Consider the following 18,762-nt stretch of genomic DNA (forward strand, 5'->3'; position numbering starts at 1 on the left):
ATTTATGGATACTAACATCCCAACTAAATTGCCCCTTTTACATTTATAGTTAGAACAAACACGAACATCTGTGTCATAATGATTGAACCTGGCCTAAACTGCGTGATGAATAAGAAATATGGCATCCCCTCAACATACAGAGCAGCATAAAATCACAGAATTACAGAATGTTGGAGGTTGGAAGGGACCTCCAGAGTCCAACTGCCCTGCAAAAAGCAGGATCACCTAGGGTAGTCCACATAGGAATGCATCCAGACAGGTTTTGAAAGTCTCCAGAGAAGGAGACTCCACAACCCCCCTGGGCAGCCTATTCCAGTGCTTTCTCACCCTCAGTGCAAAGAGGTTTCTCCTCATGTTGAGGTGAAACCTTCTATGTCAAGGTGACACTGACATGACATTTGCCCTTTCACTATGACAAGCTCCAATGCTGTCTTTCACTCCCTATCCCCTTTTCAGCAGCTGTAACATTTGTCACATCATAACAAAAGATTAATTGGGCCAAAGAGACAGGCTGAAAAGGAGCATGAATCTGTGGTCATGTGGTCAGAGCAATCACTGGGAAGTGACTGGAAGTACTCTAAATACCACTTATGTACTCTGTACATTAACTGTGCTTGAAATGGTATTGGGAATAAAATTTTTCGTTTAATTACATACTTAAAATTTTATTTTCAGCATTAAAATCTTATCCAGTAGATATCAAGCAATGTTTTTCCTGTAGTGAAAACATTTTTCAGCTGGGTTGTGCAAAGCAGAAGCAGGCCTAGTGGCAGGGGAATGTGCCAAGCCCCAGCCCTGAGGTGTTCATGGTCCTCTGAGTAACTCCAGCGCTTCCAAGTACAAATTTGAAAATGAGCATTTCCTCACAGGTCAGAAAGAAGAAGATAAATGGAGTAACAAGCTGTAGAGGCAGTGTCCTCATATTCTTTTCCCACACAAGGCCTGTCACAGACCTATCTGGTACCTGTGTATGCCAGACCCATAGCGCACCAGAAGGTCCTTCCTGTCCCTGGCCTCCTCCCATGCCCCCATTTCCTCCCAGACCAGGCTGCCAAGTCCCTGCCTGGGCAACGTTTTCCATGTGCCTGTCTCAGGTCCTGCCCACAAGGTGGAGGTTAGGCCTCTTGTCGCAGCCTGTCTGCAGTCAGACTCATGCTCGTGACAAGGCTGTGTGGAGGGCCCTGCTGATGGGTGCTGTGACCAAGATATCTGCCCCTTTCAGAAACATCTTTATTTCTCTTTTTGAGGAGGTGGCCAGGCTGGCTGGAGGGGTATTTCTGTGGTGGAGTCCATTAAGAGGCAGAGGAGAGGTGGGAGAGGCCAAGGAAGGGCTAACATGAGCAGGTGACACTGCTGTTTGCATGCTAGGCGTTGCTCCAATCATTACATTACGATTTCATCTAATGACAGTTTAATTAATAACAGAGCTTGGGGCAAAGAACAGGAAAAGGCCTCTGTGAAGTTCATTCCATCATCTTACTGCCAGCCCCTGAAACCCAGTCACTGAACAGGGGCACACAGTGGGATGGCCTTGCCAGGGGAGTGAGACAGCTCCTCAGGACTGGCAAGGGGACAACTCACAGGAGGACTTTGAACAGCAGCTCTTTCTACTGCTTACAGGAGTCTCCTACCAACTGATGGCTAGCTATGACTCCTGGGACTCACAAGGGGCATGTCCTGTATGGAATTAGTGTTAAGGGACTGGGTTCCCTTGGGTAAGGAGCTGGTTCTTAGCAGTGCTAAAAAAACACAATAAAAAAACCAAGCAAACAAATTAAAAAACCCACCTCAAAACACAGAGGCACATGCATGTATTCCAGTGCAGTCTGGCTGGGGAAGCTGAGCACCTCAGTCCTTCAAAATAAGCACATATTGTATAGAGCTAGCCCTTCTGAGAGATGTCTGTGTCTGAAAGACACTGCCGGTGGCATTTGGATGCCTCCAAGGTAAGAAGTCAACTAAATGGGGTTTTCAGGCTGAGTAGATAATTCCCTTATAAATGCCCACATGAAGGACCTCTCTCTTCCCTGGATCTATCCCAGTTTCATACTGTCTGTTGTTTGATTGTTACATATATCCTAAGGATTACATTTTCTCTAAAGGATTTACATAATAATCTATTCCAAAAAGGTAATCTTTTACTGCCTCAAGACAGGCAAACGCTTTTGTTATTGTCATTGTGAATCTCCTCAAAACCAAAGTGCTTTTATATAGTTCAGTCTTTAAATGTCCGATTTTGTCCTCATTCAGGAAAGTCTAGATTGGATAACAGCCCAGGTTTTTAGTCTAGGGAGAAATACAGTAAATTTTATTTCTTTAATTATGAATTTCTTTTCTGAGGTAGTGCACTGAATTATTGATATCAACATATAACTGAATGACATAAAACAATATTATCTGTAATTTCAGGGGTTTAGAAATTCTTGAAGTAAAAATATACCCATATGTACAGTTCTGCTCACCCCCTACTTTAAAGCCTTAGTAAGAACTGCTCATGTTGTACAACAGTCAGAATTTTGCCTATATTTTAATGCATATTTTTATGCATTTTTGTCTTCAGTCTATGCCTTTTTATGGCTTGATAATGACTTCTTAAACACTCTCTCCTAGCTGCAGTGCTCCTTTCAAAAATTACTTTTCCTTCCTGAGGTGAAAGGGAGAAGAAGGTACAGTGACAGAAATATTACAAACTCAAGCAGACAGCATTTCAGTTTTTGAAAATACCATGAAGCTTGCACACAATGTTAATTGTCCCAAAACAGTTAATTTCTTACTGTGTTGAAAATCAATCAGATTTTTCCAGGAGGAAGGATTTCCACATAAATAAAATATCAGTAAAATAGCCTACATCATTCCCAACTAGGGAAACTTGGAGATGTCTATAAATTCTCTAATGTAAGCACTTTGGCTGGATAATGCTTTTGGAGATGGGTAGTCTTTCTGATGATTATGTTCAAAATTCTCATGTAACTCAAAGACTGTAAGTAATTCCAAGTATTGAAACATCAAGATACAGAAAAGAGTTGAACTGACTCATCTACACACCCCGTCACTTCCTTTGGGAACTATCAATAACATGAATAAATCACTTTTGATCAATCATCATAGTAATTTGAGGATAGATTTTTCCACCATTGAAGATGAAATAAACATTGTTGTTGCAAAATTTGAATGCATTTTTCAGATAAAAGGGCAATTGGAGAGGTTTTTTTAAATTATCTTTACCATAGATTCAAGATTCTTGTATTTCACCAGAGAAAATTGTTTATGGTTCACTTTAGAAAAAGAATAAAATATGTGGTACTGTGACAGAGTAAATAATGCTGGTAAACTAACTACCATAATCATCTGTATTTTTAGGAATGAACAGAATGGTATTAGATCTGAGATTCCAATTCCCTGGAACAGGCATCAGAGAATATGAATAAAACTACATATGCAAAATTAACATCTGCAGTGTAAAGCAACAAACAAGCAAGATGTCCTTTGCTTGTTTTTAATTTATGTCTGTTTTTATGCTATTACTAGTCTCTGAGCTGTCTTATCCCCTGCTGTTTGTCCTCTCCCATATTTTTCTGTCAACACTTTTCTTGGCTTATAACTCTTCGGTGTGATATATATTTAAAATACCTTTTTTTTTTTCCTTTCAATTAATTCTTTAAGAATGCAATACTAAATCATTATCAACATATACTGTCAACCTTATAAGTGATTATATCTGATTTTTGGCTTTCCTAAAACATTATGAAGTGGAACAGTTATTACAAGCTAGTACAGCACAGTCTGTATATATAGATGGCTGTTTATTAACCACATAACGATAGTTTAACACAAGCTCCTCCTATTTGGTTTTGCTTACTCTAGAATTGTTGATGTTTCTTCAAATACCCAGGAGTGATATTTTATCGTCCTCAAAACAGAAAACAACACTGTGTAGTAAAAACCTAATTCATAAAGAGGTAATCTGTCATCTGTCAGTATTTGTAGGATATGTACATGAATTTGAAGCCATATTGGTGGGGAATAGGGGTGTGGGGAAGTTATCATGGGTACTTACTTACATTGAGATATTTAACCATATAATACATATAAAATAATATTTATCCATATTATTTTGGGAGCGATAATATACTTTGTCATTGAAACAAATAAGTTGTACGGTTAAACTAGAATATCAGGGTTAAACTGTGACACCACCAAAGGAGAGTCAAATTCTATGTAGTCCCTCATACAGTACCTGTAAAAATGGTTGCTTCCTTAACCTGTAAGTACTGACTGTGTAGCTGAAAAAGGGTAATTGTAGCTTCTTTCTGCAACTGGTCCTCTGAGGTATTTTCTACTGGCCTGGAAATTGTGCATTCACATTGTCCATGCCTTTGTTTTACTGCATATTTCATCAAAAATCTATCATTGTTTTATATTTTCTCCCCAATACTTAAGGAAATATCTTCCACAGTTTAAGTATTATGCACAACTGCTTGCAGAGCTTGCAGCCTGGCAGACAACAGTGAACAGCATAAAAAAATGAAGCCGGTTGCAGGCAGGAGTAGTGAGGGGACAACCCCAGCCCACAGCAGATAAGGGTGCTCTGGTTACCCCATGTGCACTAGTTGACATGTGCAACTAGTCAAATGGGGAGAAATCAGTTTCAGAACATATGTATGCACTTTACCAGGACTGAGAGCTTGCCTCTGGCTTTTGATCAGCTGGGTACAAGACCTTATCTCTGCAATTAGCTCTCAGTGTTGCAGTAAGTTTTTCCATATACTATTACCTATAGCAGTGATCAGCATATTGATGAGAAGACTAAAGGGATTGTTTCTTGGAATAAATATTCTAGAACTGAGCTTCTGCTATGAAAGCACAGTTGCCTAAGGGAAAAAAAAATATAAAAAAGTTTAACAGGTGTGTGGTAGTTTTAGGCCTGTACCTTTAATTTTTTTCACAGATCTTGAACAGACCCACCACACAGGAGGCAACTTTCAAAACTAAACTTGGCTCATGCACCCGACACATTTCCTTTACTCTTCTCCTGTTGTGTATAAACCTCCCACATTTCCAGAAGCCCTTGACCCTTGCCATCTCCCAGAAGACCCCAAACAAAGAAAACTGCACTGATCAGCTTGACAAGGAGTCCTGGAGCCCAAAGCATCTGTACACCAAATCTTATCTCTACAAATCCTTTTCACACTTTGAAGTATTAGGTTATGAAACATCAACTTACTCCTTTTATTTCAGGATATAAATCACAAAGTAAACACACAGAATATTGAGAGCAGATCTATGAAGAACTTGAAGGCACTGGTAGATGAAAAGTTGGATAGCAGACAGCAATGTGTGCTGCAGCCCAAAAGGCCAACCACATCCTGGGATGTGTCAAAAGAAGCATGGTCAGTAGAATGAGGAAAGTGATTTTGCTTCCACTCCACTCTCATGAGACCCAACATGGAGTACGCTATCCAGCTTTGGACTTCTCAGTTCAGGAATCAGACCTGCTCAAGTGGGTCCAGAGGAGGGCCCAGCAGAAAATACTGTACTTCATTGACTAACATGGCTAGTGGCTTCATTCCAGATATTGGAAAGTTGCATTGAGTTACTTCCTCTTCAGGAAATAGGTCTTGCACTTCTAAGCATAGCACCATAAATGCCCAGCTCTGAGGTGAGTTCTCTTGCTCTGCATTTGTAAAGCTGTTTCTCTGTGTAAACCAAAGCACACAGAGTAAGGACATGGAATCCTTCTGTATGACTTCAAACACTATAGGAAAAGGTTTATTACTTCTCTGTTCCAATCAAGGCAGGAAAAAATACCTGGCTTCTGCCAAGTATTCTAGCTGGGAGCTATGGGAATTTTCTAGAGCTCTTGTTGGAGCTGTTTTACTTTCTATAAAATAATTCAGTAAATTTTGAGAGGCCAATATGTGAGACATCAACATGAGGTCCCCCTAAGTCTTGTAAGCTACAAGGAAAAAAAGGATATTTCTTTATGTGCAGTTTTGTGTCTTCTTGTCTTATGTCAAATGAGTGTCCCAAAGGAAACTTTTTGTTTCAGGCTGAAAACATCAGTTTTGTTTTACACAGACCAGAACTTCTCTATTTCCTGCTTCAGTCACAGAAAGAGATAACAAAAAAAAGTTTAGCTTCATACAAATCGAACACAATTTCTCTTCCTCTGTGATTCAGCAGCAGAAGTCCCAGTTGAAAGGGCCTCATAATATTGAAAGACCTTTGCCCTGCCATTTTTTTGAGCACATGTAACACTTCTTCACTATTTAAGCATATTTATGTGAACAGCTATCAAGCCCAGCATTGCTTGTTGAGTCTAGTAGTTTTAATTTGTAGTACTTAATCTATGTTGGAATTATGTTACATAAAATTGTTATGTTTCTTGGCCACGTAAAAATAATTTTCTAGCTCAAATGGAAATACTAATACTGGCATCAGAATTATCATGGCTGCACATTGACATCATCCAATAAAACAATCCTGATGAATTTTATTTTTTTTTTTAAACAAGCAAGTATAAGCTGTGAGAATATAGCCAAACTGTAAGGGATTTGTAAATGTCTCTGTGAATGTTTCCTACTATTCATCCAGCTCTGCTTTTGTGACTGGGTTTACTGAAATGCTTAAATCAGTGCTGAGTATTTTAGGAGTATATTCAGTTTTACTTCTCTTTTAACATTCTCAAAATAACAATATTTTGCCAAGAGCTGCATTTGTATCATTTACAGAATTTAGATAATTATGTAGGAAAATGAATGATGCATTTAATAAGAAAATAGGGTTTATAATACAGAGTGCTCTGTAGCTGCATTAAAAAAACAACCAAACAAACATAAACCCCCCACCAAGACACAAGAACTAGGATAAATCTTCTTATGTAACATTTTATCACTGTGTGACACACCAGAACTTCAGAGTATCTCTACAAAACTGAAATACTTTAAAGATGATGATGGACATAATAATTACTTGTGAAACTATCAACTGAGTAATTTACAGAAAATTTCTTTTCACCTTTGAAATATTCTGAAAGATTTCTATGTTAGCCTCATGGTTTTCACCATTTTGAAAGCAAAAAAGGAAAACATCAAATGTAGAACACTATGCAAAAAATATAAAATATCTGAGGTTCACATCTATAAATCAGTAATAGTGACTTAGTTTCAATTGTTAAGCCTTGTGAAATGACCTCATCAGTCATAAAACATCTTATCTACAGTTTATAATATATTTAATTGGTGTTTATGGGTAATAGTTGGGACAAAATAAATATGAAGCTCAACCAAAACAGATGGGACTCCAACAGGATTTGTAAAATGGGTTACTTCACTGCTGGCAGCCTAGATCTCATTTCAGAAAATAATCAAAACAGAATTGAGGAAGAAGAGGAAAGAGAAAAAGGTCATATAGATGGTCTGAAAAACACACAATCCAGAAACTTTTTTTGCCTTTTTTTCCCCCCTTTTTTTTTTCAAGGAGGTGTTGTGGGGAGGTAGGGTTGGGCACTCTTCTGCACCAGTGTAGAGGAACTGCCTACAAAAGGATATCTTTGTTTTAAGATATAACTTTGGTTTTATTGCATGCTTTGTGTATCAAAGAAGAAACTCAGAAGGTAGACATTGTAAATGCTCAAACCCATACACTGTATGGTACTGCTTCATCAATGCGTATATCTAAACCTCCTTCCTCACAAAGTGAGCTATGGTGATAAACCATGTCCCTCAGCACCACATCTCAGTGTCTCACCTCTAGAGATGGGAATTCAGCCACCTCCCTGAGGAGCCTATTCAGGGTTTGGCAACCCTTTCAGTGAAGGAATTTCTTCTAACATCCAATCTAAACCTCCCCTGATGCAATTTGAGATGGTTTCCTCATGTCTTATCACTTGTTCCTTGGGAGAAGAGACTGACCCCCCACCTTAATCCAGTGTCCTGTTGAGGAGTTTTCTCCAGGGTGAACAACCCCAGTTCCCTCAGCTGCTCCTCAGGGAAGCATTTCCTCTGGAGAACAAGACTTGTTCTTGTAAATAGTATTACTAGGAATAGTAATTGTATTATTGGAATAGACAAAGCTTCACTAGGCTTATAGAAAATGTATTTTATTTTTTTTATATGCTGCACACAAACTTAAGTGTTTTAAAAATTAAAGCATGGATGTGGGACAACTAAGACCCATGATAAAAACCTAATTAACCTTTAATTTTAATTCATAACTTGTCTTGCTCGCATCAGTGGAACTACTTGTGATTTGCAAAAGCAAGGTCTTCATTATTAATTGTTAATACCCAGGGACATCAGTTTTTTTAATAAGAAACAAAGATAATGTGATTAAAAAATAATGTGAAGCACTTAAATAATTCTTCTTTCCAAGTAAAAGCAACCTTACTCCTTTTCTCACAGTTATTTCTAACTCTTTTTTATTAATGCTCCTCTTCTTCCATCCCTTCCTGCCTTTCCCCTGCCACATTGTAGATTAGCCTCAGATAGATCTTTTTTGATGTAATTACTGCACACATTTTTTGAAACTTATATAGATATATAGATATCTTTGAGGGATGTCAAGTATTGTTTAAATGCCAGTTCTTCTGTTTCACCCATTTCCTATCCTGCAGACAGTGGAATCACCAATGGACAGCTGAATCTGGCTGTCTACTGAAAGGCCTTCTGAAGTTACTGCTCAGTTTTAAAAGGAAAGACATCTACTCAATACATGGTAAGCATGACTTTTAACACAGGGCAGCAAATATGTGAAAAGGGGTGGGTTTATTTCTCCAAGTACTTTGGTGGGTTTTTTAAATTTATAATTCCACAAACCTTTTGCCCATGATTTTTTTTTTTCAATTGTTCCATTCTATTTGAGATAGAGCAGAGACTGCAGATTTTCATTAGTTTAGATTATGGTGTAATTTATCTTAACTGTGATTTCTGAATTCTGGATAATACTGGCTCATACTTTACTTCAAGGTTAAGATAACAGGGAAACCTTGGAACAGAACGACTTGTAATAATCATGAATATGGCTTGCAAAAAAATTATCTGGGTAACTACCAAAAGATACTGTCAGTGGAATGAATACTGTATACATTTGTCTGTGCTTCCTAGCAGCTACTTACTTAGTAAAACTCCACACAATGCACTCCCCTGTATCAGTTTAATATTAAATACAATGTCTGAGCTATCATTTATAAAGAATACACTTACACTGGCATCTGCCAGGTCACACAACTGTTTTACCAGGTGAGAAATAACCACAGAACATGGCCTGTAAACAGTTAAAAAGCCAGTTCTTAGCCACAGGGGAACAGCACTGTGGGAAAGTGACTAAAGAAGACACCCATATGGACTCTGAAATTTAGGCTGCTGTATGCAAGCTTGGGATGCCTTTTGCAAGAGTTAGATAAGACAGTTGCATGAACTCATTAGTTATAGTAAATGTCACTTCCTTTTATGCTTAGTTCCTTAAGATTAAAGACTGCCTTGGTTTAAGAAGACTGACTAAACATTGCATTAGCCCCCAGTCCCAGTCTTCTGAAGAGAACAAATACAGGCACCCAAATCTAATTGCATCTGTGAGGTTAAACACAGTTGGCTGTGCAGCAAGAGCTGAGCAAACACAAAATGAGTTTGCTTGGGTACTGGAAACTGTGTAGTTGCAGTGGCACAAAACTCTGCATGAACTAATTTTCCCTCTTTTTCAGCCTGTCATTTAGAATTTGGTCAGAGATCAAAACAATACCCCACAGCTTGCAGTATAAATGAGATGTGGTCTACTGTTGGAATTAGTCCTCAGTTTATAAGGGCTAATCTGGTAAGGTACTGAGTTCTTCCCACATTATGAGTTTCTGATAAACTGAGAGTACTTGACAATTCTTTTAATTTGGTGTTATGGATTCTCAGTTAAGATCTGGCACACGCTGGCTGCAGTGCAGGTTGTTATAGCAGGATAGCGTCGGTACCTGGTAACAGATGGTGACATGGTGAATCATATTTACTGATGCAGAAAATGGACTAAACGGAGTATTTTTAGCAAGATAAATATTTTACAGTTTGAGTACTTTCTGGTATGACTATTTGCAATTAAGAAAATGCAATCTGGATATAGGCAACAGAGTTTTGTTTTAAGGCTTTTAAACTGTGTATTTGCTCAGCAATTGAGAAATTTGTCAGGTAAGAAGTTCAGCTGTGGTAAATGACACCAGTAATACTACAGATTTCAGAAACAAGTCTTGGCTACTTTTGAGCCATTCACTAAACATTATGGTCTGGTACTAAACGTGAACTGGGAGAAGCCGTGCTTATGTGCCTGCTGTACATGGGTTGTAAATGCAGCTATTCCGCGAGCATAGCTAAGCCATCCAGGTTTCCAGTGCACTGAATGGGAGCGGTAAAGCTCTTGCGAAAGACATTTAGAATAGTTGTAAAGGCAGCACAACCCACGGCCAACTAAAGAATGGAGGCGCAATTCTGTGTCTTACTTGGTGCTTATCTACATCCCTGGGAAAGGTACCGCAGGCTGATTGGCGAGTTATTTGTTATGCATAGGCAGGGTGATATACCTCCACTGCTCATCACTGCTTGACCTTAAGAGTGCAGCTCTGATAAGAGGCACTTGCAGAGATGGTAAGTGTCAACTTACTCAGCCCATGACTATACACTCACAAGTCTCAACTTCTATTCTGGCTACCGGGCTGCAGAGTAATCAAGATGAAGACCCTGTCACTTGCCTTGCTGAGCATTGTCACTGTGCAGATACTAATGCCCACAATTCATGGCAATAAAAACGATGCTGGCAGGAAACATAGTTCCCTTTCTGTATTTATTTGTGACTGATATCAGAAAGTCATGAATAAAAGGTTTATGAGTACTCCTGCTTGCCTCTCTCATGGAAGTCCAGTGTCTGTAAAGAAAGCTCCATTTTAGTCCTCTTCTTCATGATGTGAGCTGCCAGTAGTAAGGTGGAAAAGTAGAACTGAATCAATGGAATAGAAGGACACAGGAGCTGATAAGAAGAATAATGAGATGCACAAGGGAAAAAAGAAAAAAAAATCTTAATGGTCTAAGAGCGAAGGAAAAAGGAATAAGAGAAATGAGGCTAAGGGGCACACACTGAAAGATTACCATTTTGAAGTAGGAAAAACAAGAAGAATTAAAACCATCATTATAGTGTAATGTCAAGAGTTACAACAAATTTTGGTGTCATTTGGAACTCCTATTGTATATTTATTTAACACTCATCATGCCAGAAGCCATAGACTTCGCTATTATTGCAGGCTTCATGACATCTGGAAGGATGAATACTTTCATCTTTGATGGAAAGTTAGAGGTTGCTGTCATAGCAATCCACATATCTGTGTGTAGCACCTGTATGTACATCCTTTTGTTTTGTTTGAGGTGACTGTTGCTTCTGTATAATATGTTAAAAAACAAACAAGCAAAAAAAAGCCAACCAACTACCCGAAACCAAACAACCACCTAAAAACTCCCAATTGTTTCAGAAATTTCAACACCAAACTGAAAAAAAGAAAAAAAAGGCAAAAAAAGAAAAAAAGTGCCTTGATTCTTGGGTATATCATTTTAATTTTTGTTTGTTGTTTTGGTTTTTATTCCATCACTAATCCAAGAAAATGCAAATAAAATATGTATGTTAAAATATGTTAGCTGAAGGGTTTTTTTCACCCCCTAGCCTAGATGAGATGGCTGAAAAAAAATTTTTGTTTAAATTTATGGTGGATTGGACAGGTGATAGTATAAGCTAACATTCAACACTGTAATCTGTAAACCATTACTTAATTTTTTTATCACACAAAAATGCTTAGAGAATAGAATTAAGCTGTATTTTAAGTCCTGCTATTAATTCCATTTTGAACTGTCATAAGCAAAGGCTTTTTATCAATGGACCAGTGCTAACCCACTCCAAAAATCAGTTAAGGTGCTTTACTCACAGTGACCTTTACTGTTAAATCATTATTCAATTTGCTAGTGTGTTTGATGCAGCTTATCACAGACTTATAATGATGACTCAAAAAAGCCAATTGTTTGTATGTTCAACATGATCTCAGTGGCTTTAGAATAGAATAGAATAAACCAGGTTGGAAGAGACCTTCAAGATCATCGTGTCCAACCTATCATCCAACACCACCTAATCAACTAAACCATGCAACCAAGCATCTTGTCAATCCTTGCCCTGAACACCCCCAGCGATGGCGACCCCATCACCTCCTTGGGCAGCCCATTCCAATGGGCAATCACTCTCTCTGTGTAAAACTTCCTCCTAACCTCCAGCCTAAACCTCCCCGCTGAACCTCCCCTGGTGCAGCCTGAGACTGTGTCCTCTTGTTCTGGTATTCTATTCTGGTTCTTTGTATTCTGTTGTGGACTGCTTTTGCTAAGGATTCTAGCTACATAGAGTGGCAAAGAATACTTGGATGGACAGCTGAAAACAACCGTGTATAGGACAGTTGGTGTCTGTCTAAAACTGGCTTAAGAAAATTAACACAAACAGAATATTTAGTTCAACAGTACATCAGAATATTAGATTACGACTGCTAATAATAGAGTTATAGTGAAAGTTATACTAAAGCGTAAACATGTTTTTTTAATGGTCGTGTCACTTCTCTGTTGGTGGGAACCCCTAAGCATTGCTTCTACATCTCTCAGAAGTCAGTGACTATATTCTTGGAATTTAATGACACAGTGTCATTTAGAAATAATTAACAGTGTCAGTTTGAGGAAGCTTACGGGAAGGGTAGCATTGTGGTTTATGCTCTAAGAGTGGAATGGTATTGATCCTTTAAACATTCTATCTCCCAGAGCTCACTGTCTACTGTGTTAGTGAGCTTTGCTGTGTTGGAGACAGGAATAGCCCTTGAAATCCAAGAAAATGAGAAGTTTAGTTTGTTTATACTAGAGTTTCATCCAAACCATAAAAAAATGGAGACACATTTTTGTTATTGGAGGGTTGATGGCAATTATAGTTCGGAGGATTTGGGAGTCTTTTCCTTCTCTCTGCCCTTTTGATTCTCTCCTGTATGAAAAATATCAAATAGATGTCATATCACATTGCCTTGAGTTCTAAATATTCCCTACGAGGCCAAGTCTGCATGTTTTTGTTTTTCTTAAGGCTTACAACATGTGTTTAGATGTAAGGGGAACATGTTTAGAAAAATATATTAAGAATGTACTTTGGGACAGAACAGGCCATCCTGATGCTTACTGAAACATTTCTAACAGCTTTACTAAGAGGTGGAAAGAATTTCTTCTAGCATAAAACTAAAAAAACCAAAACAATCTGTTTAGTCTAAGGGAGGCAGAACCTGTCAATGAGCAGAAACTGGATAATCTGTGCATTTTCTCAATAACTTCCATAGTCAATACTCACACTATTGAAACAGTCACTGTGTTGTCACTCTTGCTCTCTTTAGACAATTTTCCCCATTACATTTTCAGCCAATCACATACATTTTATAATAATGTAGCTCCAAGGAGTTAGATTTCTTTCTACCTATACATGTTTTCAGGTGCCTAGGAATTCAAACAAAAGATTACTTGTGTTTTTCACTCAGTTGCAGAAATGTGTTCAATACAATGTAACTGAGCTGAACTGAAGGCAAAAGTGGAAATGACAGGAGCCAATTTGCAGGACTGAAAAAAACAAACTGGAAAGGCATGTGTTGAATTCCCTTGATCCACAACCATTGCTTCCAAGACCTACTGTCCTACTGCTCATGAAATTACGTGTAAAACTCTTCAAGCAGTTTCTTCAAGAGGGTGGTGTAATACACACATCACTATAGGGATTACAGTATGCATATAAATATTGTTGCACTAACTGGGTACTCGGATGTCACCAGCTTCACAATCTCTACAAATTTAGGGATCAACTCTAAAGATTCACCTTGATTTTCTAACACTTCCATTTTCAGTATTTTAATACAGACAGTGTCATCAAAGTATAATCCAGTTTTTCCTCACTGAAATCAGACATTTCTGCTGCTACAGTTCTGGAGTCATCAGGTAAATCAAGGGCCAAGTTAGCTATGAATCTAGAAATTTAAATACCACTTAAATAACAACAACCAACCCTAATTGTCGGCGATGGAGAATGGAGTCAATACAGATGACCAATATGATCTAGTGTTGTTCTAGTATTGCTCGTTTGTTAAGGGAACTTCTACAGCTTGTATAGACTTGGAGAGCATTGTTGGCATAGCTTCATTAGTTCCCCATGAGTGACCACACATCGTACTATTATAGATTATTGGTCAAACTACTAATAACGCATGAGGTTGTTGATGCAGGTGTGCATCCTGTTATTCCCAGATAACTTTCTGTGTTTATAGCTACCAGTGTCCTGCTTTAGCTACATGCTGCTAGCACAGCACTGTTCTGCTAAACTGCTAGCTGTTTCTGCACTTATGCTGAGCATGGCCTACCACCATGTCAGGCTCTAAGCCTATGCAGCCAGGTTGCTCACACCACTTATTGCTACCATTGCCACACCTAATAACCCACCCTGTTTCCAGACGTGTTCTATTCAACTGATAAAATCAGATACCAGCTATATTAGCTTTTTAAAAGACAGCAGTTTTTCTTTGTAGGTGAGTTTTAAATTCACTGTTACCAAGCCTATGAAAATAGTTTGAGGCTTTTAAAAGACAGTCAAGACTTGTAGTGGTTGACATGACACTGAGAAGAACTCTGTGGTCAGAATAAGCTGTGAGCAGAATTGTCAGAGTAAATATCCTGTAACTGTCTACTATCTTCCACCCTTTCAGATCCATGTGGGTATGATAACAAAGACCTTTTTCTAAAAGAGTCAGGACTAAAACTCCATCAAAATAAATTAAATTCTGATTTCAACTTCTATGATCAAGGGGAAGGCAGCAAATATGTCTGTGGATGGCCCAGCTTGAATAGCTAGAAATAAAAACCCAGAAAAGCATCACCTGTTGACCAAGATGGCATTAAGTTGGCAGAATAACAGGGTCTTACAACTGTGTTTCTGACTTCCGTGACAAGTTCTGTTTCCTGCTTTGGGAAAGTCTTGCTGCAGTAGAAGAGAATGTAGTGAACAGCACTGGAAAACCATGTGGAAAGTGCCCCTTTAAATTACTTTCTTAGAGGTAAGACTCCTATCACGTGAAGGACTCTTGTTCTCTTTAAATGCTACCTGCTCTTGTGATTTCCCTTCTGTTTCCTCCTTCACAGCCCAAATCTGTTCAAGATAGGCACACAGAATCTTTTATCCTTTTTTTCCCCCAGCTATTTCCACTTAAGAAAATGTACTGTTTATCACCTCTGCTTGAAATCAACAATACAATACAGACTTGCTTAGTGAAAAAAAACACTAAACCGACTGAGATCAATACTGAACAATTCATGGGAGCTGCTGAGAGCTGGGTGAATATGAAAAAAATGAACTATGTGAATATTCTCTCACCTTTTTTAAACCAAAGTGGTTTCTACAACATTCACTTTTTTAATTACTCACTTTGCACTTTAATAAATCATACTTGATTTTACAGACTTAACCATGCCTTCCGAGTTATAATTACTTGTATTGCACTAGCGCCCAAAGGCTCCCGCCTGAACTAGTGCTGACTGCTAGGCACTGTACTGACTGTCCCAGCGCTCTCCCGAGGGGGTGGACATAGCTTTGCGGGAGTCTGAGAGGAGATAAGTGCCATTAAAAACCACGGTGATCAGAGAGGGCCTATAAACCTGGTAATTCTTTTTATAGTCCCCATGGTCGACAGGACGAAGAGGTAGGCAAGCAGGGGATGGCACTCCGCTAAAGGTGAGCTGCCAGATTTTCCTGCCCGAGAAGAGGCCAGGCGAAGATGTTCTGCCCGCGGTGTCGGTTGTCAACGCTCACCAGCGCTTCCAGGCAGGAGCCGTGGAGACGAAAAAGCGCGGAGGTCGACTCAGGGTAGCGGCGGCGCGTACAGCAGTAGGGAGCCGCCTGCAGCACCGGATATGGTGCCAGGGGAGAGCGGAGCGGCCCAGCCATGCCCGGGCCGCATCTTCGGGCCCCTGTCCCCAAAACTCGCCGCCGGCGGCCTTGCGCAGCACGGTGCAGCCTGCTTCCTCTCCGGTGAGGGCCTACCAGCCGCCCCACCACCCAGATCACTTGCCATTTGCGTTTCTTGGCGGCTGTGGAGGAGGCAGCAACCTATGCCCGGGACTGGGGCGGGAATCGGGGCGGGAAGGGAGGCGGGAGGGTAGGGTGGGGTGGGGAGCTGGCAGCGAGCTGGGGCCGTCAAGCCTGCCGCCTCCCGGGCCGCCCGCACGGGTTCGTGCATCCGCCTCTTCCTTCCTCTGCACCGCCTCCGCCGGGCGAGCCGGCGGGGGCCGTACGTGCCGGACCGAGAGCGAGGGGAGGGTCTGCGGCTCGGCATCGCTGCAGCAGCGTCAGCCCCGCCGCGCCGCCTGGGACCGGGTGCAGGCGCCGCCGCCGCCGGCTTTCCGCGCTGCTGCCGCGCGGCTATCGCCGCTGCTGGCAGGAGGGGCGGGGATGTGAGTGGTCGGGTCGGCTTCTTGGCTCCCCCCTCCTTTTGCCCCCTCCCCCCCCCCCCCTTTTTTTTTTTCCCTTCCCTCCTAAAAAAAAAAAACAACAACCAAAAAAACCCAACCAAAAAACCAACCAGCCAACCAACCCCCCCCCCCAAAAAAAAAATACAGAGGGCGTGGGGGGTGGGGGGATCCCGTCTCGCCGCCACCACCCTCCGCTGGATCCATTGTGAAGGAAATTGCCATTCGCCGGCAGCGGCGGCACATCTGGGCGGGCACATCTGGGCATGCAACATCGGCTCCTGCCGTCTTCCTCCTCCGTCCTCCAGCCGGTCGAGCGGATCCCTTCTGGGCCGCCAGGGAGACTCCTGCTTGCCAGCCCCAGGGTCCATCTTTCGGACTGAATATTAAAATCTGGTAGAGCGGGGGGCGGGGTGGGGTGGAAATAAAGGCTGCCTTTTTTTTTTTTCCCTTGGGATTTATTTAATGGGGATGTGTTCAAGACAAGAGAGGATTCAGAAGGATATTGACGTTGTGATCCAAAAGTGCAAGGCGGAGAAGGACTGCCTGTTTGCAGGTGAGTTTCTCTCCCGGGCTCCTGGTTGGTGGCGCGGAGGCTGCTGCCGCTGCTGCCGCCGCCGCCGCCGCCGCCCGCTCTGGATCCCCCCCAACTGCCAAGGGCTGTGCCCTTCGCCGCCGTTCTCGGGAGTGGGGGCCGCTGCCGGGCCGGCGTGTGCCTGCTCTCAGCCCTCTGCTTCCTCCTTCCGAGGGCATGTGAGGGCAGATGAGATCAGGCGCCGGCCGGGAAACGGGGCGGGGGGCAGGGTGGGGGGTCACCCCGAATCAGCATGGCAGCGGCCGCACGCCAAACCCGGGTGGGTGCGGGTGCGAGTCTGCGTGTACCGTTTGCGTGCCCCCCGTCGCCTGGCGCAGCCCGTAGCTGCTGAGACAAGCGCCCAGCCGAACGCAGCCCCGCTGCTGTTGGCTCTGGTGGCTACTGCGTGGCTGTTACCCTGGCGGCCGGGCTCCTGCCATCCTCCGTGCCTACCCGGGCGGGCTTCAGGGTCGGTGACATGGCCAGCAATGAACGTTCTCCCCCTACCCCCACCCTTTCTGTGAAACACATCCCCGGGATTTCGTGGCTTCCTTGGCATTGCCGGTGCGGTGCCGGCCGTGACGAGCCGTCGCAGAAGCCCGGTTGGCGGCTGCCTGTTGCCTTTTCTGACAATGGAAATCCCTGTCGTTGCCATAGCACCGGGCACTTGTTGCGAGAGGCTGGGGGGAGATGCTGCATTTTCTCTGATTCACCCTAACACTGTCCTCCACCCACTCCCGTACTCCCGTGTCGGTAGCTCAGTGCTGATCTGTAAAACATCGCCTGTTTCAACCACAATAAAGACAACTTGTAATAACACAGCTCCTTGTCTTTCAGATTTCAGGTACTCAGACTCCACCTTTACCTTCACCTATATTGGAGGCTCCAAAAGGTACTCTTTTCTTTCTACAATAATGACTCCATTTCCTTCTGGCAGTGAAGTTCAGTGGTTCAATACCGTGGTAGGCTCTTTTGTTTCCTTTCATTTTGCAAGGCAGATCAGTAAACCATCTGCAGGAACAAACGTAAACTGAGGAGGACGTGGCAAGGGAGGTGATCAGAAAGGTGATCCTAGTTGTCAGAGCTTAATCCTCTGAATGCTGTTCTGTGAAGCTTCAGTGTTTCTCTTGATGCGGATATGTAGGATTTCTGCTGCATGTAAACTTAACAAACACAGTAAAGCATCAGTGTATGATATAAAGGTAATCCATGTTAAAAACCTGGGCAAAGTTACGATTTTAATAACAAATACACCAAATTTCACATCAGCACCTTATTCTCTAACATGAGAGCTATATTTAGCCCCATGACAGATGCAAGACTGTCTGCAGCTGACCAAATCAGATTCCTGGTGTAAGTGAAAAGTCAGTATAGCTTACATATAAGGCTAAAAAATGTGTTTATAGACTGTTAGTTTCAGTATTATTTTCAAGTGCTTCCAAGCTTTTGGTTGTAAAATAGAATGTGCATGTATACATTTTTCAGTTATACTTCAGCATTTGTTGTACTTGCCTGTTTTCAAAAGGAAATACACATGAAAGCTTGAACACATCCTTTTAATTTCCCTGACTCTTAATTACATTTTACTTAATAAGATGTTAACAGTGTATGCAGTGTATACTCTATCATTCTCTTATCTTGTAGCTGAATTTTGTA

General features: G+C 41.4%; 1 protein-coding gene across 2 annotated transcripts in view; it reads left to right on the forward strand.

Moving 5' to 3' along the window:
• Window positions 1–16,968: 16,968 nt before the first annotated feature.
• PARP8 (poly(ADP-ribose) polymerase family member 8) overlaps window positions 16,969–18,762 on the forward strand; it is a 123,044-nt gene continuing 121,250 nt past the window's right edge. For both annotated transcript variants that reach the window (XM_054178667.1, XM_054178668.1), the window contains exons 1-2: window positions 16,969–17,088; window positions 17,944–17,998. In XM_054178667.1, coding sequence (XP_054034642.1) covers window positions 16,998–17,088; window positions 17,944–17,998 — 146 coding nt within the window. In that variant the 5' untranslated portion in view covers window positions 16,969–16,997. The remainder of the gene's footprint in view (window positions 17,089–17,943; window positions 17,999–18,762) is intronic.

Source organism: Dryobates pubescens, chromosome Z, assembly GCF_014839835.1.
Source record: "Dryobates pubescens isolate bDryPub1 chromosome Z, bDryPub1.pri, whole genome shotgun sequence".
Classification (NCBI taxonomy): Eukaryota; Metazoa; Chordata; class Aves; order Piciformes; family Picidae; genus Dryobates; species Dryobates pubescens.